General features: G+C 33.6%; 8 protein-coding genes and 1 non-coding gene across 9 annotated transcripts; 7 read left to right on the top strand and 2 right to left on the bottom strand.

Moving 5' to 3' along the window:
* Positions 1-3,853: 3,853 nt before the first annotated feature.
* Positions 3,854-8,088, top strand: LOC17887404 (signal recognition particle subunit SRP68). The gene is made up of 13 exons (XM_006290699.2): positions 3,854-4,057; positions 4,210-4,276; positions 4,363-4,473; positions 4,647-4,842; positions 5,010-5,095; positions 5,165-5,360; positions 5,672-5,783; positions 5,984-6,111; positions 6,292-6,498; positions 6,589-6,698; positions 7,077-7,206; positions 7,365-7,514; positions 7,674-8,088. The coding sequence occupies exons 1-13, from the start codon at positions 3,964-3,966 to the stop codon at positions 7,914-7,916; spliced, it is 1,830 nt and encodes a 609-aa protein (XP_006290761.1). The 5' UTR covers positions 3,854-3,963; the 3' UTR covers positions 7,917-8,088.
* A 38-nt stretch (positions 8,089-8,126) lies between these two features.
* LOC17885303 (D-aminoacyl-tRNA deacylase) lies at positions 8,127-10,356 on the bottom strand. The gene is given in 10 exon segments (XM_023783258.1): positions 8,127-8,342; positions 8,429-8,611; positions 8,695-8,769; positions 8,860-8,915; positions 9,173-9,225; positions 9,451-9,514; positions 9,603-9,745; positions 9,837-10,017; positions 10,095-10,201; positions 10,204-10,356. Coding segments are annotated over 10 exon segments (1,071 nt in total). The 5' UTR covers positions 10,325-10,356; the 3' UTR covers positions 8,127-8,254.
* A 1,407-nt stretch (positions 10,357-11,763) lies between these two features.
* TRNAV-UAC lies at positions 11,764-11,836 on the bottom strand. Its single transcript has one exon. It is a non-coding gene; the product is annotated as a tRNA-Val (tRNA).
* Positions 11,837-11,919: 83 nt separating this feature from the next.
* LOC17886308 (translin-associated protein X) lies at positions 11,920-13,976 on the top strand. Its single transcript, XM_006291555.2, has 7 exons — positions 11,920-12,018; positions 12,106-12,212; positions 12,674-12,753; positions 12,842-12,983; positions 13,072-13,221; positions 13,328-13,529; positions 13,615-13,976. Exons 1-7 carry the CDS (start codon positions 11,937-11,939, stop codon positions 13,710-13,712), a joined length of 861 nt encoding a protein of 286 aa, XP_006291617.1. The 5' UTR covers positions 11,920-11,936; the 3' UTR covers positions 13,713-13,976.
* Positions 13,977-15,066: 1,090 nt separating this feature from the next.
* Positions 15,067-16,163, top strand: LOC17887032 (cytosolic sulfotransferase 13). The gene has a single exon (XM_006292130.2). The coding sequence runs from the start codon at positions 15,067-15,069 to the stop codon at positions 16,039-16,041; it is 975 nt and encodes a 324-aa protein (XP_006292192.1). The 3' UTR covers positions 16,042-16,163.
* An 864-nt stretch (positions 16,164-17,027) lies between these two features.
* On the top strand, positions 17,028-18,226 carry LOC17885525 (cytosolic sulfotransferase 12). Its single transcript, XM_006292539.2, has one exon. The coding sequence runs from the start codon at positions 17,107-17,109 to the stop codon at positions 18,079-18,081; it is 975 nt and encodes a 324-aa protein (XP_006292601.1). The 5' UTR covers positions 17,028-17,106; the 3' UTR covers positions 18,082-18,226.
* A 1,440-nt stretch (positions 18,227-19,666) lies between these two features.
* On the top strand, positions 19,667-20,774 carry LOC17886880 (cytosolic sulfotransferase 12). The gene has a single exon (XM_006292592.2). The coding sequence runs from the start codon at positions 19,722-19,724 to the stop codon at positions 20,700-20,702; it is 981 nt and encodes a 326-aa protein (XP_006292654.1). The 5' UTR covers positions 19,667-19,721; the 3' UTR covers positions 20,703-20,774.
* Positions 20,775-21,147: 373 nt separating this feature from the next.
* LOC17887480 (cytosolic sulfotransferase 11) lies at positions 21,148-22,353 on the top strand. Its single transcript, XM_006291421.2, has one exon. The coding sequence runs from the start codon at positions 21,224-21,226 to the stop codon at positions 22,214-22,216; it is 993 nt and encodes a 330-aa protein (XP_006291483.1). The 5' UTR covers positions 21,148-21,223; the 3' UTR covers positions 22,217-22,353.
* Positions 22,354-24,672: 2,319 nt separating this feature from the next.
* Positions 24,673-25,938, top strand: LOC17885625 (protein COLD-REGULATED 15B, chloroplastic). The gene is made up of 2 exons (XM_006291825.2): positions 24,673-24,935; positions 25,470-25,938. The coding sequence occupies exons 1-2, from the start codon at positions 24,724-24,726 to the stop codon at positions 25,831-25,833; spliced, it is 576 nt and encodes a 191-aa protein (XP_006291887.1). The 5' UTR covers positions 24,673-24,723; the 3' UTR covers positions 25,834-25,938.
* Positions 25,939-26,208: the final 270 nt, after the last annotated feature.

The following is a 26,208-nucleotide window of genomic DNA, read 5'->3' as shown; positions in this document are numbered from 1 at the left end:
TATTTTATGAAAAGAATATCAAATGTTTTTACAATATATTGGATCAAGAAGAAAACAAAAACATTTTGTCAGTGCTATAGTATGAATGCTTTTTTTTTTTTTTTTCTTTTTTTGAACATCTAACAGCTATAGTGTGAATGGTTTGTTCATATTTCAAAAATATATTATCTCTACTCAATATTTTAGGTCGGGGAGGGTTTTGGATATATAAAACAAAAATATAAAACATGACAATATTAATTAATAGGTGCATGCATTAGATCATGTCATGTATCATTATTTTTATATTTATTTTCTTCTCTATAAAATGCGCAGAAGTCACGTTATTTACAATTCCCCAGATTCTACGTGATTTGGGTTTTCTAACTTTATCGGAATTTCATATAAGTTCTTTAGAATTTGATGTTTTTATAAAGTTCTTATTTCAAAACACATAGTTCATAAAATAAATCACACCATAATACTATTGAACCACGTACAAAGTAACAAAGTGGTCCTTTATCTGATTTTCACATCCCCAAATGATAATTTCCCATCGTCTTCGAGGAAACGAAGCAAAAGAAACAGCACTATCAAAAGTGCCAATATGACCAAATAGTATAATTGATGTTTTCAGTGGATGTAAATGAATAAAATGTTATTGTTTAGGTTTGGATTAACCCTTTTAATATTCTTTTTTCAAGTCTACCTTTAATTTGTTAAAAAAATGCATATTAAACCTATGAAATTGAATGTAATGAGCAATATAACTTTCATGTCTATCTTCAGAATGTTTTTTATCGTCACATTCATTAGTGTTTATAAGATCCAAGAATAGATTTAAGTTTCTCATCGCGAGAGATAAGAAATTTTCATATACTATTTATTATAATTTTTAACAATTGAACATGGTAAAATGAGGGTTATATTACAATTTAAATTAAAAATTTTGGGGTTAATTCACATTTTTTGTAAGTTAATTAAGTGTGAACTTGCAAAAATGATATTTGGAGATTTTTTGTTGTTGTAGAAAACTAGAAATCCCTTTATTTTTCCTTACTTTTTGCTAGAAAGTTTCAAAACAATTTGTAAATCTTCTATAGTTTATATAACTACATTAATTTTGATATTTAAATTTTGTGAATCGTTTAGACAACAACGTTAGAAACCATAAACCTCAAAAATAATTTCCAATCCAAAACACAAGTAAAGTCAACTATGCCTCTGACTAATAGAGATAAAATTGACTTTTAAAACAAAAAAAAAAGTCTCTCAACTATGAAAAGAGACAAATACAAAACTCAACTCAGCTTCTGTTTTATTCTACATTTCTACTGTTTTTTGTCTTTTCATGTTTTATTCTTCTTCTATCATATATCTATAAGTGAATTTAAAAAATAGAGCTTACAGATGAATATCAATCTCAACTTAGTCAAATGATAGATTGTGTGAATAAACCAAAAATCAGATCTTAAATATGTTTCTTATGAGTCTCACAGTTCATGTGAAATCGTTTGGCTTCCCAACATTGATGCTCTCTTCCCAACATTGGTACTCTATCACTCAGTTCGAATGGTGATCGAGGTTACTAAATTTCTTAGTTCTTCTTACGATCAAAACTGAATCACCGGATTGGATATTACTTTTATATAGTTTCAACTTAATAAAATTAATAAAACTGATTAGCTTGTGAGTTAATTTACTTTTCAGCGTAATTAAAAATGCTAGATTTACTTGAAGATGATCTAGATTAGAATAGTAAAACAAAGTTTTTTCTAAACACTTTTTTTTATAAACATAATATCTGTTTACATTAACTTTTTCCTCAAACAATTTTCTATTCTCTCAAATCTTAACTTATGATATTATACATAGATTTAGTTTATCTAGAAAACTATTATACTATCTTCATTAGACATATTAGAGAGTGTCCATAAAATTAAACTAAAAAGTGAAATATTAATAATATAATAAAGAAATTTGAAGAATGTGAGACATGGGTTTTAAGTGTATATATATATTCTTTTTCTTTTTGGCAACAACTATATATAAAGAAATTGACTCAAAAATGTCTTTACTTAGATTGAGTTTGTTTTGTTTAACGACACCCATAATGTAATATGATTAAATTTATATTAAGACACTCATAACAATTGTACAATAGCGATAGTCTTAACACTCGATAAGTTTTTAACTTTCTCTTTTCTCAAGTTAAAACTTATTAGGTATTCTTTCTGTTAATGCGTTAAACTTTAACAAACCTTATCCTCCTATCTAAGCCATAGAACGACAATTTTCTCTTTAAGAATTAGTAAATTGTCCAACTTCTTTTTGATTTCTTTTTATTCATATTCTAAAAGAAAATTCTTCATGCTTCTAGACACTTTCTTTTTGTTTTGTGTCTTTATTCCTTGTTTTATTATGATTTCATTTCACTGCTCATATATATATATATATATATTATTGAATCCAGCTTGTTATATAATCATTATGTAATCAAATTAGCATAAACTCAAATCCAATTTGTTCAAAATACTTTTCCAACACCAATTTTCTTTGGTTAGAAAAGTCTCATTTTAAATTGATTCAATCCATTGAACACTTTTTGTGCATAAAACAAGTTAGATTCTAAAACTAAGTGGTCAAGCTAAAACACATTCAAAAATGAAAAAAAAAACAAATATAAATTAACCTTAATTAAACACATAAACATTTTGAGAATAGGCTTCAAATCAATGTAAGTCAACAAATACAAATCACTAATCAACCATGTAGTTCCCATGCTATGTAATTGGTAGTTGAGGCTCATCCATGAATGTGGGGAACAAGGATCCCCATTCCACCCAAGTCTTAGTGTAACATCCATAAAGAGATTTTAAACATAAATAATTAGTAAACTGAATAAAAATTTTAAATAATTAATCATAAATGAAGTATAACACAAAAAATATTATTTTATATTATATTTTTTTGTAACATGAAAATACATGAAAAAATGAAGAAATATACCTAACTATTTTATAATCTGTTTATTCATAGTGAAACTGATTATTTTATAATATACGAAGAAATAATGAATGTAAATTAAAAAAAGACATATAAACAAATTGTTTATGATAATATTTAATAAATTATATTAAAATACATGTTTTTTTTTGTCATCATTAAAATACATGTTTAGCAAAGTATTAAACATATGAATATTGAATTTTCTTTTCTTTATTATAAATTAAAAATATATAAAACAGTTTTTTTCTTGGGGGAATTTCAAAAATACCCCTTTCATATACCTCTTTTTAAAAATACCCCATTTTCAAACTTTATCAAAAAACCCACTAAAAATATTGAAATTTATCCAAATATGTGTGTAAGCTTATAAATATATACACAAATTACCTTTATATGCGTATAAAACTTTATATACCTTTCATAAATAGCGTAAAAATAAATTATAAAAACTTTATAAAAACCTTATAAAAACCGTATAAACCTTTTTAAAAACCTTTTAAAAACCTTATAAAACTTATAAAAACAATTTAAAACTATTTAAAACATTTTAAAATATTTGTATCAAATCTCGCAGTAGTAGTTATTATATAGAAGTACCTTATAAATTATATAAAACTTTATAATTTTTTATATTTAAAAAAGGATATTTTTGAAAATAGATAGATAAAAATAGTATTTTTAAAAAGAGGTAAACCAAAAGGGGTATTTTTCAAAAATTATCCTTTTTTTCTTCTAGTGCGTAATTTGTCAAAATCCGATGGGTAATAGCTGATCAAACATATGATTACGATCCATGGGTTAATAACCCCTCTTAGAAAAACGCCAATAGTACCTTTTTTCTTTTTTTTTTTTTACTTTTCAAAATAACGCAAACTGAACAAATATATATATAGAGAGCGTGGTGTTTTGTTGTTTTCTTTCGGTGTGGAATTTTGTAGCGAGGTGTTGGTTTTGAACAAGAATTAGTGTGGATTAATGGCGAAAAAGGAGAGCGAGGTGTCTGCAATGGAGATCGACGATCCGAAATCCGAAAGCTCTGACCAGATCCTTGCTAAGTTCTCGATCAATGGTTAGTGTTTGTTTTTTCCAGGCTATGCAAATATACCCAATTGCTTCTTGTTAGTGCTTTTGAATGTGGATTGAGTTTTATAGACAATAGGGTTTGATTAAGTATCTGCATCCTTCAATCGTAGTTTTTTTAACCTATGCGACATTGTTCAGTTCTGCAGTTGATGAAATCTTCTCAGGCTCAACATGGTCTGCGTCATGGTGACTATGCTCGCTATCGGTATCAATACGAGAAATCCTAATCTCATTGCCCTACTTCATAAATTTAGGTCCTTTTTGGTAATCTGTGTTATTTTTGTTGTGTAGGAGGTACTGCTCATCACGGTTGACGAGGTTATACAAGTCCTTGAAATTCACTCATGGCCGTGGCAAATACACTCGACGACCCATACTTGATTCAACTGTCACTCATGTTAGGTATCTATCTTGCTCTCATCCTTATTCCTTCTTCCAAGCTAAGGATTTTGTTGGCTCAGTGTGATTTTTGTGTTTAGCTGAACAATGTATAGGAAGAATGTGAAGGCTCAGTTGCTACTTCCACTAGAAGTTAACACATTTGAGTTAATGTCTATGTCTTTATATTGAAATAGGTTCCTTCATGTGGTTTTCTATATGGCGGAAAGAGCATGGAGCCATGCAATGGAAAAAAGACAGCTACCAGATGGGCCTAATGCACGGCAAACGATATATTTGATTGGTAGGCTGAGGAAAGCTGTTAAATGGGCTTCCCTTTTCTCAAGTTTGTGCTCTATTAAGACAGATTCCAGAACATCTCTGGAAGCTGAGGTATTTCTATGACCCCCCATGTGTTGCAGTATTCATAAATTTTCATCTGCTGCTTTGAAAGGAAGAAGATGATACCTGCTTTTAGCATAGTTGTTTATGTAAAACGTGTGTGTTTACTCTGTAAACGCTTGACATAAGTCGTCATACTATATCTTACTGTTTTATAGGCATATGCATCCTATATGAAAGGTACCCTGTTGTTTGAGCAAGATCAAAATTGGGAAACTGGTTTGGCATGTTTCAAAAACGCCAGGTTTGTCTTATTTAAATATATGCTCATTTTGCAATCTAGTAGATATTGTTTCTGAACACCCTGTGGCAGAGCTGTTTATGAGGAACTTGGGAAATATGGAGATCTAGAGAACCAAGTTCTTTGCCGGGAACGGGTTGAGGAGCTTGAGCCTAGTATTCGATACTGCCTTCACAAAATTGGCAAGTCAAACTTGCAGACATCTGAACTTCTTCAGATTGGTGAGATGGAAGGCCCTGCATTGGATCTTTTCAAAGCAAAAATAGAGGTATGTATAAATATACATGGTCAAAAATATTATGTTTCTGTCAGCGCCCCCACCAAAGCAAGTGAGTAACTGTATCTGTATGTTTCAATGATCTGCAGCAGAAAATTTTGGTTTGTTAGTTTTTCCATCTGTTGTTAGGACCTTAGAGTTTCGCTTTTGACCTGTGCAACACACATGAAAAAGTATTGCATGTGTATTATCTTGGCTCTCTTAATTGTCTTGCTATGGTATAGACGTTTAGTGATGAACTATTTCTCAGCTCCCTACCTCACACATTTTGGTCTATGATGTATATACTCACTGTCACGTAGGCTGCGATGGAAGAGGCCAGATCTCAACAAGCTGCATCTCTTACAGAGTTTAATTGGCTTGGCTATAGATTTCCAGTTTCCAACCCAAAATCTCGGGTTTCTATTTTAAAAGGTTCGACTAACTTTTTCCTTATCCACTCTTTTTGAATTACTGAATTATACTGAAAACTTGTGTCTAGTAGCATACTCCTAGACATAGAAAAAGTTTGGTTTACCTCTACAATGGGGTTACTGTTATGCGTTAGCCTATTAAGATAAGTTATAGAATGTTGAGCATCTCTCTGAGGGTCTTATTCTTTGTTCCTTGTTCAGCCCAGGAACTTGAGAAGGGGCTTCAGGGTCCGACAGCAGAATCCCTCCCTGCAGAGAAAAAGCTTACAATTTTTGATAGATTATTCACTGCATATCAAGATGCCAGGAACACCATACGCAGCGACTTGGTGAGTGAATTTACAAGACATCTTCTGATTTATTAAATGGGTTCATCAAAAAGGTTTGCCTTTCTTAAGATTTTTGAAGGCGCAGACAAGTTAGTTCATCCCAACGAGTAAGAGCGTCTGTTTTTCTGTTGCATTACTGTTTTTTCTAATTGATTTAACGGAGGAGCATACTATTTTTAGGTAAGTGCAGGAAATGCTGAATCTGTTAAAGATGACCTAAATGGTTTGGACAAAGCTGTTGGAGCTGTGCTAGGACAGAGAACCATTGAACGGAACCAGTTGTTGGTTAAAGTAGCAAAGAGTAAACTGAACAGGAAACGTGATGATAAAAGTGAAAAGGTTACTAGGCCTGAAGAGCTTGTTCGATTGTATGACCTTCTATTACAGGTAACCAACGTTCACCACTTTTTTTCTTCAGAAGCAGATTTTGTTTGTTATACCAGCTGGAGATGTCACCTGTGTTTCTTTTTTTCTCAGAATGTCGCTGATCTTTCTGATCTCATTAGCTCTGGAAGAGACAGGAAACCTGAAGAGATTGCCTTTGAAGAAGAGTGCCAGCGCCAAAGCTTGGCCTTCCGTGCTGAAAGGTTTAATGCTCTCACATTATTGTTTTTATTACTAGGGCGGTTTCTATTGAGATGTGGACTTCCTTTAAAGTTCACATGATTTTAGCATCCTTGACGATTCACTTGATTAGTTGATTTTAGCACCTTTTGTTAGAGTTAAGCTCCTCTTAAGCCATTTATCTTAATCCTTAGCTCTAGGTAATATTAGTAAAATTTATTAACTAAATTAAGAATCAGTTTCATGGTCAGTTATCCTCTTTGACTACATCTTGGTCTTCATTATAACCACTTATTGCATTCCATATCACGTGGTTCTTTACAGTATATGTACTGATACATACTATGTTTTCATTGCCCTTGACTGAATTTGCTAATGACATGTTCTCAAATCTCTTTCAGGTGCTTCTATTTGGCAAAGTCATATAGTCTAGCAGGAAAGAAGGTTGAAGCATTCGCCTTGTATTGCCGTGCTCGATCTCTTGCTGAAGATGCTCTGAACAAGTTTATAAGCATAGCAAAGAAAGATGAGGTGTCGAGCTCATCATTTATGGTCACTTCATACATGGCTTCCATAGTCATTTTGAATTGCAATATACTATGTTACCTTATGTCGACTGAATATCTTTGAATATTCTTTTCACTGAAAATATATGAAATTTTGACTAAAGTTTTTGTAATAACGCTCAGGGAACAATCCAGGAACTGAAGACACTGATCAAAGAATGCAGAGCTAACAGTTGCATAGAGCATGCGACAGGGATTATGGAGGAAGAGAATGCTCCAGAGAATCTGTCAAATCAAATTTCAACTATATCACTAAACGATACAGCTGCAAAGGTACAATCTCCCTATCTTGCTCTCTTGAATAGTGGCTGATGGTATAAAAAAAAATGATTTCCTCGCCTTATGTCTATGCCTAGTTTATTTCTTCCACCATATAAATACTCTTGGCAGTCTAATGTTTTTTTTTTATTCCCGTTATAATGTTAAAACCAGGCGGAGAAATACCTGTTAGACAAACTGGATGTGTATGAATCTGCAGTTGGGGATTCAAACACAAAAACCGCCGCAAAGATTGAACGGTTCCCACCGGCATTCCAATCTATACCGCGTAATCCAATAGTCCTAGACCTTGCCTACAACTGCATCAAGTTCCCAGATATTGAAAACAGGATGAAGAAGAAGATAGGCATCATGAGCTATTTCTGGGGATCATCAAAAGGTCAAAAGAATCTATGATTCAATCTCCCAGACTCTGAACCTACTTGTTGCTCTTAGCTTCTGAAACTTTGTTGATTTTTCTCAGAGAAATACAGTCTAGACACTTGAAATTTTGGAATTACAGACAATATATCGTCCAATACTCTATAGTTACAAATACAAAACTCAACTCAGCTTCTGTTTTATTCTACATTTGTTTTTGTCTTTTCATGTTTTATTCTTCTTCTATCATAAAACAAGAAGTGAATTTAAAAAATAGAGCTTACAGATGAATATCAATCTCAACTTAGTCAAATGATAGATTGTGTGAACAAACCAAGAATCAGATCTTAAATATGTTTTTTGAGTCTCAAAGTTCATGTGAAATCGTTTGGCTTCCCGACATTGATGCTCTCTTCTGCCAAGAACTCTGTAATGGCCTTCTTTTGCCATCCTTTGAAGCTCCTGTAAGTAAACAAAACAAAACCTTTTACTCGTAGTTCACTGTGAGGATGAAACAATATTAGGTGGAGATTGAATTTAGACATTACTTTTGGTCAAGATGAGCCAGGATCTCGCCTCCAGGGAATGCTGCTTTAGTAGCTTCATATGCTGCCTTAATTGATTGTCTCCAATTTCCACCAATTTGATTCTCTTTAGGATTGGTTTGAGTTGGATCTTCCATCGGCAATGAGTAGCCAGAAAGCAAATGGGCTACCCAAATATCGTCTTTCCTGATGAATTCAGAATTAAAACAATTAGACAAAGAACTGATTCAATGTTGTGACCACACAAAGCAGAGTTCTTGACAACATACAAAACTATATCCATGTGACGAGGAGCATAATGTCCACCTCCAATCCCTAAAAGAACTTTCCTCTTTCCGGTTTCACTGTCCACCATAAAACAATCCACATTAGTTTTGATCGTACTACTTTCTTTTCTTTATGTCGAGGTAATGATCAAGCTACCATAGATATACCTGTTCCAGTTCCCCAGGGCATCCCCACCTCCTAGCCCAAGTCCTTCCCACATTAACTGAATCACAAAACACAATTGGTTTATACTAAATGGAAGCAAGCTTATAGATATTGGCAAAAAAAAATTACTCATGAAGAGAAGATATAGACTAATATACAAATAATCAGTGATCAGCCTCAAAATTGTTGCTAACCACTCTTGTTAATCATAATGATGACTATAAAGCAAACTTTTAAACCCCAAAGAGGTATTATAATCCACATGAACAAGAAACAAGAACAACGACCTTATTGTAATGAAATTTTTACACTTACAAGAGCCATGACTTGAGCGGCATCTTGTCTCTTCCAGTATTCCTCTGTACTTCCTACATATACACAATAAGCAATGGTTCATTAGAGCCTCGAATTCTCAACAACCGCGTGTTATTGCGTGAATCAATCTCAGAAATCAAACCAAGTATAATACATTCAAAATGGCAAAATGTAATAACAAATCCTCCATATTCAGACACACGAAAATGGCTATGGCTATTTCAAGAAAGCATAGAGCTTTTCAATTTAGACAAAGGAACAAAGCAGAAAGCTCTCACCAATCTCCAAAAACATCGTTGGCTTGTTAGTTATTGGTCCATGATGAGTGGCTTCCAATGTAATCTACATCAACACAAAGCAATTTGCATTCTCAAACCAAACCAAAGTTCAATCATAATCAAATTCATGAGGAAGACAAAACAACAAACACCTCAAACTCAGGAACTAAACCATGAGCTTCAGCCATTTTCTTCAAAAGACGAAACCATGGACCAATTCTAGGGTTTGGCAACGCCGCCCACCCCGGCTTTCCACCTTGCGGAGGCGATTCCCCATCCTTTAGATGAAGCACTCCTACACTTGTCAACCAAAACATCCTTACAGAATACAGAAGAATCATAATACAAAAACAAAACCCAATTAGAAAGTTTGGATTTTTACATACCAATCGGATGAACAGTTAGAGCAGGACGATTCGAGACGGCGGTGTGACGGCTGAGGAAGATGACTTCATCAATAACTTCACCTGTAGCTTCTTCCCAACGTAAATCGAGATCGTCTTCTTTAACTATAGACCCATCGTGTTGAATCACTCTCGTTTGCTTGTTTGTGAAACTCTTAATGCCCTGAAATTTTCGAGAAGAACAGAATCAGAGGAGATAAAGGTTGAAACTTTACCGGCGGAGAAAGATCAAAACTTTACCGGCGGCAAGGTTGGTCCGGTGGTCCAACCGGGCATGGCGAGAAGCGCCGCCGCAGGATTGATCGACGCTGGATCGGAGGTGGTGGCTACGATCAATGTCACCATGTTTTAAATTAAAATGTAACGCGAAAATTGGCGTTTAGAAGCGATTGAGTTGCGTTTGTTTGGAATCTGTTGTTGTGTGTGTGGAGGAAGCGTATAACGTTTCGGCCGCTTATTTTCAAAATCATGAATTGAAAACTTTTAAGCTTTTAACTTTTGGAATGGTGTTTATAAGGGATTTTATTTTGTTTGGTCAACAAGCTAAGCTATCACTCACAGTTCGATTAGTTCCTATTTAGACCATGATCAATGGCACTCTTAATAGTGTCTAAAATAATTAATTATAATGTTTTATGTAAAATTTATTTTTTAGACACTCACAAATGGGTTTTAAATTAGACATGATTTTTTATTATTAGACCAAATATTTCATTTAAACTTAATTATTATATTATAAAACTTATGTTAAAACACTCATAAAATCACCATTGTACATGCTCTTATAGTTTCAGCTTTATAAAACTAATTACTTGTACGATAATTTACTTTTCACGTAATTAAAAGTCCAAAATTGTCTTTGTGCAAAATTTACTCAAAGATGATCTAAATCAGAATATTAAAACAAGGTTTCTCTAAACACTTTTTTGATTAATAAAAAATATGTTTACAATTGATTTTTTATTGAACAATTTTCTATTCTCTCAGATCTTACTTTCTAAAATCATACACCCATTTAAATTCTCTATAAAACACTTAGAACATCTCTATTAACATATAATTAAAAGTGACATAGTAATAATAATATAATAAAAAAAAATTGGAGAATGTGAGACATCGGTTTAAAGTGTTTTTACTTTTTCTTTTGTCAACAACTATATATAAAGAAATTCACTCAAAATCTTTACTTTGATTGAGTTTGTTTTTGTTTCAAACTTCAAAGACATCCATAATATAATAGTGATTAGTTTTATATTAATACACTCATAATAATTATGCAATAAAGATAGTCTTAGCACTCGATAAGTTTTTAACTTTATCTTTTCCCAAATTAAAACTTATTGATAGGTATTCTTCCATTTTAACTTTATCTTTCACAAGCCTTATCCTCTTATTTATATAAATTGGTCAAAAGTCATTCCCGCCATACAATATCCAAATATATAACACTTTTTTTTTTTATCATTATACATAACTCTACAAACTACAAACAAAAACATATTATAAAAAACATAAGAGAATAAGCAAAAACAGCAAATAACAATTAGGAACTTAAATAAGAACATAAACAACAATAAGAAATTTATCAAATGTGTAAAACTTATGTCTAGATATTTATTATATAACATTACTATAATATATATAATCAAATCCAATTTGTTATGTAATCAAACTAGCATTCAACTAAAATCCAATTTGTCCAAAATACTTTCTAACATTATTATTTTTTTGGTTCGAAAGTGTTGCTTATTTCAAATTGATTCATGCAAATCATTGAACACCTTTTGTGCATAAACTAATTTAGATTCTTAGATTCTAAAACTACCTGGTTAAGCTAAAAATCACAGTGAAAAGTGAAAAAAAAAAATTATATACATATAATATAACATTGATTAAGCATTTAAAAAGATGGTGCTGCCCAGGATCGAACTGGAGACCTTTTGCGTGTAAGGCAAACGTGATAACCACTACACCACAGCACCCTGATTTCTACTCTGTCGTATTTAAATTATATATTATAGAATACAGTATCACGAATAAACCTCTTCGACTTCGATTGCGAGCGTTGGAGTAAGCAGACAGATGTTGAGTTGTTCATCGGTGTTCCAAAGAGTAGCCTTTATGCTAATGGCTCCCAAATTAAAACCTCAGCGACTCCATCAAAGTATGTATACACACACACATACTCCTGCATTTATTCATGATTTTGAGTAGATTCGTAACGAGGGTTTTGGGAATTTTTTTTGTGTAGTTGCAGAGACTGGTGCTGAACAATTGGTTAAGAAAGCTAGGACGATGACTGCTGAATCCTCCATGAAAGATGCTTTCTCTACTTACGCTGATTATCTCAATAACTTCGTAAGTGTTTTGTTATCCCTCTTTGTCAAAGTTTCCTGACAAATCTCGATGTTCTCTGGTTTGTGTTGTTAAAAAAGGTCGAAACTTTGCATTATGTGATTGAGTCTTTAAGGAAGATTTGTTAGGGTAGACAATCAAAGAAATGATCTTTCTAATTCCAACATCGATTCTTCTGTTTTTTTCTAGTCGAGGGTGGGTTTTGTGTATTGCCTTGTAGTGAATTTGAAACTTGAGTCTTTGACTATGATGAAAAAGGTTTAAACTTGCATCATGGGATTGAGTCGTTTTTGGAAGATTTGTTAGGTAGACAATGAAAGAGATGATCTTTCTTATTGCAACTTTGATTCTTCTGTTAGTTTGAGTCGAGGGTGGGTTTTGTGTGTCGTCCTGTAGTGAATTTGAAACTTGAGTCCTTGATTATGATGAAATTGATTATAAAGGAGCGTGCTTTATCTTTGTAGAATGAGAAGCGAGAAAGAGTGGTGAAGGCAAGTCGTGATATCACAATGAACAGTAAAAAAGTTATCTTTCAGGTTCACAGGTAAACATCAAAGCCTCTGTTGTTTTTGTTTATGTTCATCAAAGATTCTGTTTGTTTGTTTGGTTTACAATGTTATGTTATGCGGCAGACTCAGCAAAGATAACAAAGAGGAAGTTTTGGAGAAAGCAGGGAAAGATTTAGAAGCTGTGAGGGATCAACATTTTGCCCGGCTAATGAGAGAACTTCAAGGGACTGATTTTTGGAAGCTGAGACGAGCTTATTCCCCAGGGGTCTGTGAAATATTGATTAGTTTTCTGTTGGAAACCATTTTGGCTAACGATTTTGACTGATATGTATGTGGTTTTCGGTAATTTACAGGTGCAGGAATATGTTGAAGCTGCTACGTTTTATAAGTTCTGCTTGTCTGGGACACTATGCACTCTCGATGACATTAACGCAACGCTTGTACCGCTTAGTGACCCTTCATTAGAACCGTTGCAGATCAATATCCTCGACTATATTCTTGGGGTATTTTGGCTCTCTTGATTTGTGGCCACTTTAAAATAAAGTCTCTTTATAGTTTGGATTTCTAAGCTGTGTTTGATTATTAATATTCACTTGCACACATGTACAGCTTGCCGATCTGACTGGAGAGCTAATGCGAATGGCTATTGGTCGAATATCAGATGGTGAAATCGAATTCGCGCAGCGGATTTGCCAGTTTGTTCGACAGATTCATAGGGAACTTATGCTAGTTGTGCCAAAGATGGATGACAGTTACGACATGAAATCCAAGATGGAAGTGATGCTTCAAAGTGTGATCAAAATCGAGAATGGTATGCACAAGTTTCATATCCTAGGTACTTATAGATACCAATGATCAATATTGTTATTGTAATTCTTTTCTTGTTTGTTTATTAGCTTGCTTTAGCGTTCACGTGAGAGGATCTGAGTATATTCCGCTGCTTGGAGATGATGCGCCTACATCGTACTTATTGGGAGCTGCGGATGTCGAATAATAAAAAGTGAGTGGTTGTTCTCGTCTCTCGGACACATTTCTAGGTTCTTGTTAAAGTTGGTATGTTTGCGACAAGTAGGATCGTTTTTAGTATGGACTATCTTCTGAGAATGTAGCCATTTGTTGGTTTTGAGGAACTTTAAATCTCTCTGCTGTAAAACTTTGAAAAATGAATGGTTAGGACAAGATGTAGAACTTTCTTTGTTGTTAAATGGAAGCTTATTACATTTGGAGCTAAAGTCTAATGAATCTAGCAATTACTTTATCATTCAAGTAAATAAGTTTGGCCTTTCTTACCCTTTTCTAGATCTTTGGTAATCCTATCTTGAAAGTACATTTTGGTTCTTGTTGTTTGCTTGTGCTTAGTAAGGAAAGACACTAAATAAGGATATAATGGAGAAGTTGCATAATTAATTTCAATTGTTGTGTGTAATATTAAATTCATAATTTCTTTTGCGAACTCTTTGTATATTTCTTAGTTTTAATTACCGTAAAATTGTGTTGGCCATGTTATTGGAAACTAGGTTCGGACTGCGCTACAGCAGTGGGGGAATGTTTTCGAGTTTATTATATTTTTAACGTGTTTTATCATATGAATTTTTTTAGTATCAACAATTATTATTTTGAAATATATATATTTGGTTTCAATTTTTTGGGAAAAGTGTGTATTCGAAAATGAATTAAAATATTTAAATAAACAAATAAAAGAACGTATATTAAAAAAATTACATACTCACAATGTATGTTATGACGAACCATCCCGCAAAGATCCGTGTATTTTAAAAAGAATCATAAAAAAAAAAAAATTAAAAATTAGAAGCATAATTAAATAAATATAATTGAATCATGACATAAAATGATTATAATTGAAAAATGAGAAAAATTTTAAATTCCTATATAATAGGAGTGTACAAATTAGCTTCTAAATATAAAATACAGTTATGGCATAAAATTCTCTTTTTTCAAGGAAAATATCCTAACCAATGAAAAAATTCCAGAGTATCTTATTCAAGATCCAAGTATGTAAAATCCATTTTGCTGTATTTAGATATGTTTGGATATATACCCTCTATAGTAATGACATTTCATGTAAATATGATTTTTTTTTAGATATTCTTCTATTAGTACTTCCTCTTAATAGTATATGATTTTTTTTGGATATTATTCTCCTATTAGTACTTCCCATTTAATACTATAGGATTTTTTTTTTTAATACTTCCCTTTTAATAGTTTATTTAGAAACCATAAATAATTCTTTTGGAAGAAAATATGTCTTAAGAGGTTTCCATTAAAATAGTCGTAATCTAGTTATAAATAGAGCTTTGTAGCATATTGTGAAAGCAACGGTCTCTAAAATGACAACATCCAAAAACACTCTTTCAAAGTTATTGGCAGACACTAAATTTAGCCATGAATGTGAGGAGTTGCTGTCTTGTCTTCCTAAAGACAAAGGCTTCTTTGCAGAGTATCTCTATCAATACCAAGGCTTTTGGTACCCACCAAATATCTTAGAAGGTGTTCTATACAGCCAGAAGCATTTTCAGGCCAAAGATTCAGACATCATCCTCGTAAGCAGTCCTAAGTCAGGTACAACTTGGTTGAAAGCTCTTGTCTTTGCTCTGATTCACAGACATGAGTTCCAAAACCCTCAAGAATCACATCCTCTTCTCGATAACAACCCGCATACTCTCGTGCCTTTTATCGAAGGATTCCAGTTTCACAATCAAGATGCTTCTCCGAGTATCTTCTCCACACACATCCCTCTGGTGTCACTCCCTGAGTCCGTTAAGGACTCTTCTTGTAAAGTTGTGTATTGCTGCAGGAACCCGAAGGACGCATTTGTCTCGCTTTGGCATTTCGTGAAAAGTTTGGTTCTTGAAGAGATGGTTGGATGCACAATGGAGGAAATGGTGAGTGGGTTTTGCAGAGGGTCGAGTGTTTATGGACCCTTTTGGGATCATGCATTAGAGTACTGGAAAGAGAGCCGAGAAAACCCGGAAAAGGTTATGTTTGTTATGTACGAAGAGATGAGGGAACAACCTAAGGATTGGGTGTTGCGGATCGCTGAGTTCTTGGGATGCTCTTTGACAGAGGAAGAGATAGAGAAGGGAGTTTTAGAAGATATCATAAAGCTGTGTAGCCTTGAGAATCTGAGTAAATTGAAGGTTAATGAGAAGGGCAAGTTAGTGAATGGAATGGAGACTAAGGCATTTTTTAGGAAAGGGGAGATTGGTGGATGGACTGATACTTTAACTCCTTCATTAGCAGAGGAAATTGATAAAACCACTGAGCAGAAGCTAATTGGTTCTGATTTTAGATTCTTTTGCTAAGAATCTGCTTTAGTTGAAGTCATTTCTCAATTTATTGAGTCTTTCTTGTTTTTTCTTCTCAATTTATGTATGATTTAGACTTTAGTTGGTTTAATATTCATCAATGCAAATAAGGTTGTTGACTTATTATGATGGATCAAACTAGTCCCTAAATATCCGAAGTGAAACCAAACCAAAAAACTTGATCTCTTCTCTATCTTGAGACAAAGATTTCATGGGCTACCACGGTCTCTACAACTACAAAGGTTTTTGGTACTGTCCAAAAGTTCTCCAAGCCGTTCTTGTCGTCCAAAAACATTTCAAGCCACGAGATATCGATATAATCATGGCTTGTTTGCCCAAAAGGTGGAAGCACTTGGCTCAAATATCCCTAGTGTTCTCTGTTGTACATATATAGAGAGATAAAATACCGTGAAAACCTTCCCATATTTATCCTTTGCTCTCACAAACCCCTCATGATATTGTCACATACTCACATCTCTATTGAGCGTTATACGCTGATAGCCAAACTCCAGAGTTCTCACAAAGTTTCCCTCTCCTAGAAATTGATAAAACCACTGAGCAGAAAACTAACTAATTCTAAGTTTAGATTCTTTTGCTACGAATCTGCTTTAGTTGAACTCATTTCTCCATTTATGTCTTTAGGTGGTTTAGTCTTCATCTATACAAATAAGGTTGTTGACTTATTGTGATTGACCAACCGTCCAAACTGGTCTGTCAACAAAAAAAAAAAAAAAAAAAAAACTGTGTACATTTTTATTCAAGTTAATATAAATGTAAGACATTATAAAAATAGATTTTTGTATTTTTTATATTTGTTATCATAGGCTAGAGTCGTGATTCTCCTTCTTTCATTTTGTTTTGTTTTCTTATTGTACTTGCTCTCCAAGTATATGATATGTTGAGTGTTGATCAATCCAATCCACTCCACCCAAAATATTATATTTGGAGAAATTTGAAGCATTATAAAACCACACAAGCATTTACCCTCATAGTTGCAATAAGATCATATCATACTTGATACTTGCACCAACATTTTTCTCAAGATTAATCGATCTCTTAACAATGTCATCAACATCAGTTGATTACTTGAGAGATGAACTCCTGACACAAGAAACAATAGATCTGATCTCTTCTCTTCCAAAAGTGAAAGGTTGGTTAGTGAGTGAGGTGTGTCAATTCCAAGGATATTGGTACACACAAGCTATCTTACAAGGACTCTTGCTCTGCCAAAAACGCTTTGAAGCCAAAGATTCCGACATTATCCTCGTCACTAATCCTAAATCAGGTACCACTTGGTTAAAAGCTCTTGTCTTTGCTCTCCTTAACCGACACAAGTTCCCAGTTCCTTCTTCTGGTAACCATCCTCTTTTGGTTACCAATCCACACCTTCTTGTGCCCTTCTTGGAAGGAGTTTACTATGAATCTCCAGATTTCGATTTCTTGGGGTTGCCTACTCCAAGACTGATGAACACGCACATACCGTATCCTTCACTCCCCGAATCGGTTAAGAGCTCTTCTTGTAAGATTGTGTATTGTTGTAGGAACCCTAAGGACATGTTTGTGTCCTTATGGCACTTTGGCAAGAAGCTAGCTCCTAAGGAAACCGCTGATTATCCTATCGAAAAAGCGGTTGAGGCGTTTTGTGAAGGGAAGTTTATAGGTGGACCCTTTTGGGATCATATATTGGAGTATTGGTACGCAAGCCGAGAGAATCCGGATAAGGTCATGTTTGTTACATACGAGGACCTTAAGAAGCAGACGGGAGTTGAGATCAAGCGAATCGCTGAGTTCTTGGGATGTGGCTTTATTGAAGAAGGACAAGTGGAGGAGATTGTGAAGTTGTGTAGCTTTGAGAGTTTAAGTAATTTGGAAGTTAACAGAGAAGGGAAACTACCAAATGGAATAGAGACTAAATCTTTCTTTAGAAAAGGAGAGATTGGAGGATGGAGAGATACGTTGAGTGAGTCCTTGGCTGCAGAAATTGATAGAACCATTGAAGACAAGTTTCAAGATTCTGGTCTGAAATTTTCTTCTTGAACCAATCTTTGGAACTTGTTCTTCTTTGGTGTTGTGAGTATTTTGTTGTTTGGTGTCAAATTTGTTTTTTTGTTGTTTTTTGTATGAATAAAATGAATTGTGTGTGTGTTTTTGAATAATAAGATTCGAGTTTATGACACGGGCACATGGCAATCTTGTAAAGTGTTACTTTATATTTTCATAAATTTATATGTGGAAAATAAAATGTTATTATAAGTTTACGACGATGATATTATAAGCAAAAGTTGATATAATCACATTGTTTATCAAGAAAGTGATCAGCAAGGCCAACTCATTGAAATCAAGATTGAAAAAGGTTGAATAACCAACTTATTGACTTCTCAAACCGGAACCTTCTTAGTTCATAGTTTACTATATGATTCTTCCGATCACTAACTTCACCTTCCTTGAAGGAGGCCTTAGAATCTACGCCCATTATTTTATAAGTTTACACAATATTTGATTTTTTTTTGGTGGAAACTAATAATTATTTAAAAGATTTTATTGGAGAAAGATTTAATTTACATTTTTACCTTTAATGATAAATTTTCAAGTTATCTTAGACCAATAACAAATTATGTAATTTTTACTAAAATATGTAAAAACTTATAAACCGGTTTCTTAATACACTTAAGAAGGAAAAAAACAACATTCTATCTTCTAAGCTTTTTTTTTCAAATAGCTCAATACATATTCCTCCGGTTTAAAAAATCCCCGCCTACGTCCGATTACTCCTTGTGTAATCGTTCTGTCCACCCTATCCGCTTTGATTAATGATTAATTCCTGTCTAACTTTTTGTGGTTATTAAACATTTATATTGAGAATTTGTGATGTTTTACAATAATTTATATTCAAAATTTTAATGAAAACATAAATTTGGCTTTAAAATTATGATTTTGATATATTTACTACAGTTTGGAACCAATATTATAGTTTTGTGTTTTTTTATTACTAGAAGTCGAACTATACATATAATTAACACCATATAATTATTGTTTTTATTTATTTAATAAAATAACTCTAAAACTAGTCTCCGATTAATCCTTGTTTAATCACCGATTTTCTTGCTACGTGCTAGACACACCTTGGCCGCCCGACTAACGCCTAGCAATTTTTAAAACAAGGATATTCCTAATAGGGTCCATATGAATGAACTCGATCATCTACAAAACAAGTTTATAGATATATCCAAAAAAGTAACAAATTAATCCAAAATAAAGTGTTATATTTAATACCTATGGTTTTCCTTAACAGTTTTTAAAGATTGAAAATTTTGAAATTGTGAATACAAAAATATCAATATTTTGAAATCACGAGTTGCATGCAACTTGCAAGTCATGTCATGTTGTTTTCAAGATTATATTAGAGTCGTGATTCTTCTTCTTTCGTTTTCTTTTTAATTAGTTCTCTTTGGATATTTTATTCTACGTGCTCTTCAAGTAAATGATGTGTTGTTGACCACTCCACTCAAAATACTATCTTTGGAAATTTATAGTATTGTCCTATTTGCTTGTAGAGCAAACTTATCATACATGTATAAAAGCACGCAAGCATTAACCTATGCAATAGAGCTTAAGCAAAACATCGCGTACTTTAAATTAAACAACATTTTCTCAAGATTGATCAATAACTCTTAACAATGTCGTCATCATCATCAGTTCCTGATTACCTGAGAGATGAACTGCTGACACAAGAAACAAGAGATATGATCTCTTCTCTTCCAAAAGAGAAAGGTTGGTTGGTGAGTGAAATGTATCAATTCCAAGGACGTTGGCACACACAAGCTCTCTTACAAGGAATCTTGATCTGTCAAAAACGCTTTGAAGCCAAAGATTCCGACATTATCCTCGTCACTAATCCTAAATCAGGAACCACTTGGTTAAAAGCTCTTGTCTTTGCTCTCCTTCACAGACACAAGTTTCCAGTTCCTTCTTTAGGTAACCATCCTCTTTTGGTTACCAATCCACACCTTCTTGTGCCCTTCTTGGAAGGAGTTTACTATGAATCTCCAGATTTCGATTTCTCGGGGTTGCCTACTCCAAGACTGATGAACACGCACATACCGTATTTGTCCCTGCCAGAATCCATTAAGAGCTCGTCTTGTAAGATTGTGTATTGTTGTAGGAACCCTAAAGACATGTTTGTGTCCTTATGGCATTTTGGGAAAAAGCTAGCTCCTGAGGAAACCGCAGATTATCCTATCGAAAAGGCGGTTGAAGCGTTTTGTGAAGGGAAGTTTATAGGTGGACCTTTTTGGGAACATATATTGGAGTACTGGTACGCCAGCCGCGAGAATCCTAATAAGGTCTTGTTTGTTACATACGAGGAGCTCAAGAAGCAGACAGGAGCTGAGATGAAGCAAATCGCTGAGTTCTTGGGATGTGGTTTTATTGAAGAAGAAGAAGTGAGAGAGATTGTGAAGTTGTGTAGTTTTGAGAGTTTAAGTAATTTGGAAGTTAACAGAGCAGGGAAATTGCCAAATGGAATAGAGACTAAATCTTTCTTTAGAAAAGGAGAAACTGGAGGATGGAGAGATACTCTGAGTGAGTCCTTGGCAGAGGAAATTGATCGAACCATTGAAGAGAAGTTCCATGGTTCTGGTCTGAAATTTTATTCTTGAGTCAATCTTTGAAACTTGTTGTGTAATGTTTTCTTTAATCTTGTGAGTTTTCTTTTAATAATTTCTGTTGTATGTGTTTGTTGTTGTTCTTGTATGAATAAAATGAATCATGTATTCATATACAATATAATAATCTTTAATCCTTTTTTTTTTTTTTGTTGTCGCACGCTATCACTTTTAGATTCGGATTAGGACACGGCACATGCGCTTAAAGGTACACTCGTCAGCTACAAAACCTAAACGTAAAATAATTTCCAAAATGACATAGTTGATGAAAAGACAAAGTAAGGGTCACTTTTTTTTTTACCTTTCCACCACAAGTCTGTTAAAGATAAGATTCTTATCTTGATGTAGGAAATATGTGTGGCTTAGGATCTACCCATGTCTTGAAATATACACATATATGTAAACTTGTAAGGCCGAGCTATTCAAAGCACCAAATAAAGTAAAGACTCTTTTAGTTCTCCACCTATTTTCACTCTCATCTCTTTGTGTTCACATAGAGAAAAAAAAGTATCGTAATGGAGCCTGTTCACCTTCCAAACTACATGAAAGACGACCACGTTAGCCAAGAAACCAAGAACTTGATCTCTTCTCTACCTTCAGGGAAAGATTTCGTGGGTGTTGATATCCACAACTACAAAGGTTGTTGGTACTATCCAAACTTACTCCAAGCCGTTCTTGACGTCCAAAAACATTTCAAGCCACGAGATACCGATATAATCATGGCTTCTTTGCCCAAAGGTGGAACCACTTGGCTCAAATCCCTGGTTTTCGCTGTTGTACATAGAGATGAGTACCGTGAAAACCCCCAAATCCATCCTTTGCTCTCACAAAACCCTCATGATCTTGTCCCATTTCTTGAGGTTGAGTTATACGCTGATAGCAAAGCTCCAGATCTCGCAAAGTTTCCTTCCCCTATGATATTTTCTACACACATACACTTACAAGCATTGCGTGAGGCCACCAAAAAGGCTTCTCGACCTTGCAAAATCGTATATGTGTGTAGAGGTATCAAAGATACCTTTGTTTCTGGTTGGCATTATAGAAACAAGTTACATCGCACCAAGTTGGATCAGTCCACTTTTGAGCTCATGTTCGATGGATATTGCAAAGGATATGTCGTATATGGACCTTACTGGGAACATGTATTGAGCTATTGGAAAGGGAGCCTAGAAGATAAGGAGAATGTTCTTTTTATGAGGTATGAGGAGATGCTTGAGGAGCCTCGTGTTCAAGTCAAGAGACTCGCCGAGTTCTTGAATTGTCCATTCACCAAGGAAGAAGAACAAAGTGGATCGGTGGACGAGATCTTGAAGCTGTGTAGTTTACGGAACTTAAGCAATTTGGAAGTTAATCAAAATGGGACGACAAGAATTGGTGTAGATTCTCAGTTATTCTTTAGGAAAGGTGAAGTTGGTGACTGGAAGAATCATCTTACTCCTCATATGGCCAAAACCGTTGATGAGATTGTTGAATGTAAACTACGAGGTTCCGGTTTAATATTTCAGTAAGGTTATGTTATGTATGTTCTTGGCTTTGGAACTTCATGCTTCTCTTCTTGTATGATTGTTGATTTGGTTTTGTTTAAATCATTTTATGTACTCTTAACTTAATTTCAAGAACAATAAAACGAAATATTTTTTTATTATAGGCTTACTTGTGGGCTTTTAATGGACCTGATAACTTGTTCTATTCGCTTTTGTGCATAACATATTGGTTTTTTAAAAGATTGTTAGTAAAGAACCTTTAGCAACGACAATATTATCTCCGGCGTGGCTATTAGAACATTTTGAATTTTGTAAGTTACGTAAAGTTAAAGCTAAAGAAATGTTTGGTCTTATACTTTATGAACATTCGTGGAAAACATGTTCGGCTGATTTTATGGGGCCATGGCTAGAGAAGAAGATTCGTGGATTATATATCCATCATATACTGTAATTAACTTTATAAATACGTTAATGTGAATAATTAAAGATGGTGAACAATATAATTAGTGCGTGGTTTGGATATTGACAGTTCAACTATATGCTTTTAAACATTCTAACAAAGTTATTTGTAGAAAGGAATCACACTTTTGATACGTAAATATAGAGCATGCAATATGAAATTAATGGCGACAAAGTTTGCTTTGAGTGTGATTATTACACATGTTATTTTAATATCTTTTATTTTTGTGAACAGAACTCTTGAAATTTAGATCGAACATCAAAGGTTTACTTGAAAGATTAAGATCTTTAGTTATTTATCTCTTTAACATGCTCCTCTATCTCTAATTTAGTTCACTCGTGTACAAAACCAAGAATAAATAATACTAAAAACAAATGTAAAGATCCATGTACAAGCAACTATTCTAGTATAATGAATCTTTCTTACCCTTTACAATTTATTCTGTTTTCTTTCTATCATATCTATCAGTTACACGATTACATAGCGAGGAAACATGCTCTTTGTTCTATACGAAGATAGAAGCTAAAGAATTTTGTATTGGAAATTGTGTTGACTATCCAAATTCCTAGCCAAATAGAAATTGCCAATGATCTGAACTTTATGGATTTAGTGGACATAAAGCCGATGTGGATCGAACAAGATGAGTATCTATAAAGATCCTAAAGTCACTTTCACGTACTCCCTAATCCAATTATAGGATTAGACCATCGGGTCACGGCGGCTTTCTTAAATTAGTTGTTACTCTTACTAATCAAATACTAATTTTTCTTGACTATTCTTTAAAAAGTTAATTTATATCGCACGCTAAACCTAAATATTTCTGGTAATCTATAAAAAGCATAGAATTTACAATTTTAATACTAGTATTTAGTTGTACGGTTCTTGATATACATCTTAATCAAAAAAGAGTTTGGTCAAATTTGGTCGACACCCATATCCGGAGAAGAATTATGAATTGTGTATTGTTTAGTGCTCGGTGGGTTCAAAAGTTGTTGAGATTTGATGTTTATCTGAAAATTAATATAGGGAAAATAGAAACAAATGGTGGGCCAAATTACAAATTTCTTGCTTATGTTGCTTCATTCGTTACGCTAAAATATTATTCTATCTTCTTGGAGAAAATGTAACACATTATTATCACTTGCGTCCACCATGGCACGATCCATATTGATATTATCATGCAATACACACACTGATAAGATTGAAAAAGATAACTTATAGAAGTCCACAAGAGTGGTCTCTCTCAAAATCAGCGAAACTCTAAATCAGTGACCCCCAAAAGATGGTGGTAAGGAAAAGTGAAATCATCAGTAATTACGTACGTGTATGGATTTTAATATATTAATGGCTAACCATACTTAAACATGCGACCAGCATGTCTCCTCCTTCTACGAACTTCTCTTTCAACGTAATTGCATATATCCTAAAACATGCGAACAGTACCATTTTCTTTATTTTCGTCTTCTTTTTATTATGTTTTGAGTATTTTATATATTCTATAGAAGAAGGTATTATAGAAGTAACATGCGAATCGCATGGACATGTCCCTCTTTTTTTTACGTATTCTAAAAAAACACAATCTCCTTCGTAATCCTTTCTTTATTCTATCAGATTAAATTTCATTAGAATTTTTGAGATTTTGTATTAAATATTCAAACTCAACCACTCAATTTGAGTGTTTTAATGATGTCCACTTGATTGATAAAAAAATTATGGTCAACTCCAATATTTTCCTTTAGTCAACAAAAATGTATTATGTGAATAGTACTAATATTTTTGTCATTTTAATTAGTCAATGAAATATCAAGTTACGATACGGATTAACATTTTGCAAGTTAGGCCATATTGGGATGCCTGTTAATTCACTACTAAAAGTGAGTACACGTGGCGAGTTAAGATGTAACAAATTAAAGGAACGTCATTGGTTGGAAACTAATTCACGTCAGCCTCTCAGCCATTATAGATGACGTTCTTTATAAAGAAGACTCACTAATTTGTTCCTCTTAACAAATTACTAAACTCTCTCGTTTCTGTTTGCTCTCAAAAACACACAAATTAGGGATATAGAGATATGTCGATCTCCAGAGCTGCGCTTAGTGGGTTGGGATCTTCTTCGTTCTTGATCAGCAGAGGCAAGAGAGGAGGCAGCGTTGGCGGTGGAGCTATGAGAGCTGGCCGGAAGAACGTGATCACTGCACCTCAGCGCAAGAAGTCGTGGATCTCCACAGCCGTGAAAGCTTCTGGCAGCTCCAATAACGATCCCAAATGGCTTGACAATGCATCGTAAGTCTTTGCATTTGTTTGGACATACTTGAGAGATCGACATATATATATTAGATATTTGGAGTACAAAACAACACACATATAAATAAATATACATTGGTTGTTCAAAAATTATTAATAATAAAATATACATTAATACCCAAATGAAAAGAATAAATTGTTATATATAAAACTTAGTTCTGATTTTTTACCTATAACAATAAATTCCAAATCTTATAAATTCATAAGAAAATAAAAGGGTAATTAAGGGTATATATCGAATGCTTTAGAAAAGCATGAAACTGAATCAGGAACATACATTACTAATACTATTAGTAATGGTTAGTTTTAAATCTTGTTTGAACATATATGCTCACACAACACCAAAAAGAAAACAAACTTTACAAGCAGTTTTGATACATGGAGGAATATGTGAATATTGAGCACTAATATATGTAAATTCTCATTTGTTTATATATATAATTTTGTTTATATACTGTAATAATTTTGAGTAATTTGTCGTCTCTCTCACACACACACACACACAAATAATAGACAGAAAGCTTCGGAATATGTGAAGGAGACCGGAAATGAAGTGGGACAAGTGTCTGCTCAAAAGGGACAAGAGCTTCAAAACCATATGGAGAGAGCAAAGGACTACATTTTTGGGAAAGCTGGTGAAGCGATGGACTCAGTGGCTGAAAATGCAAAGAGAGCTTCTGACTTTGTGACGGATAAAGGCAGAGAGACTAAGGAAGAAGCTGCTTCAATGACGGAGAACGCCAAAGACTTCATCGTTGAAAAAGCTGGCGACGTGAAAGACTCAGCGACTGATATGAAAAATAAAACGGCCAAGTACGTTGGAGATAAAGCAACGGATGCTAAAGAAGCCATATTGCCTCCAAAAACTGATGTATAGATTAATGTGTTGGTAACTAAGTTACATATTTTCATATTTTGGAGCCCTAAACATATATATAATCATATATATTGAGGCAATATAGAAAAACATTACTATGTTTAATACTTTTATCAATGTGATCATATAACTAAACTGTTTTAGTATATAATTAGCGGTTAGTTATTCGATCCAATTTTGTCCACAATGTCATATTAAAAAATAATCGAACCAACAATATTTCTCATTTTTTTTGCTGTTGTAAAATTTGGGATTTATATATTCAACTAATTAAATAAATATAATATATGATATTTGTTAACATGTTTTGGATCTGATCTACATTACTTGCAGTAGCATGGGGGTGACACCTAGGTTTCCAACTTATGTTTTTAA

The sequence above is a fragment of the Capsella rubella genome, unplaced genomic scaffold (assembly GCF_000375325.1).
Source record: "Capsella rubella cultivar Monte Gargano unplaced genomic scaffold, Caprub1_0 scaffold_5, whole genome shotgun sequence".
NCBI classification, from domain to species: Eukaryota; Viridiplantae; Streptophyta; class Magnoliopsida; order Brassicales; family Brassicaceae; genus Capsella; species Capsella rubella.
The sequence above is the reverse complement of the archived record's forward strand: the minus strand, read 5'-3'. Positions and strand labels throughout refer to the sequence as shown.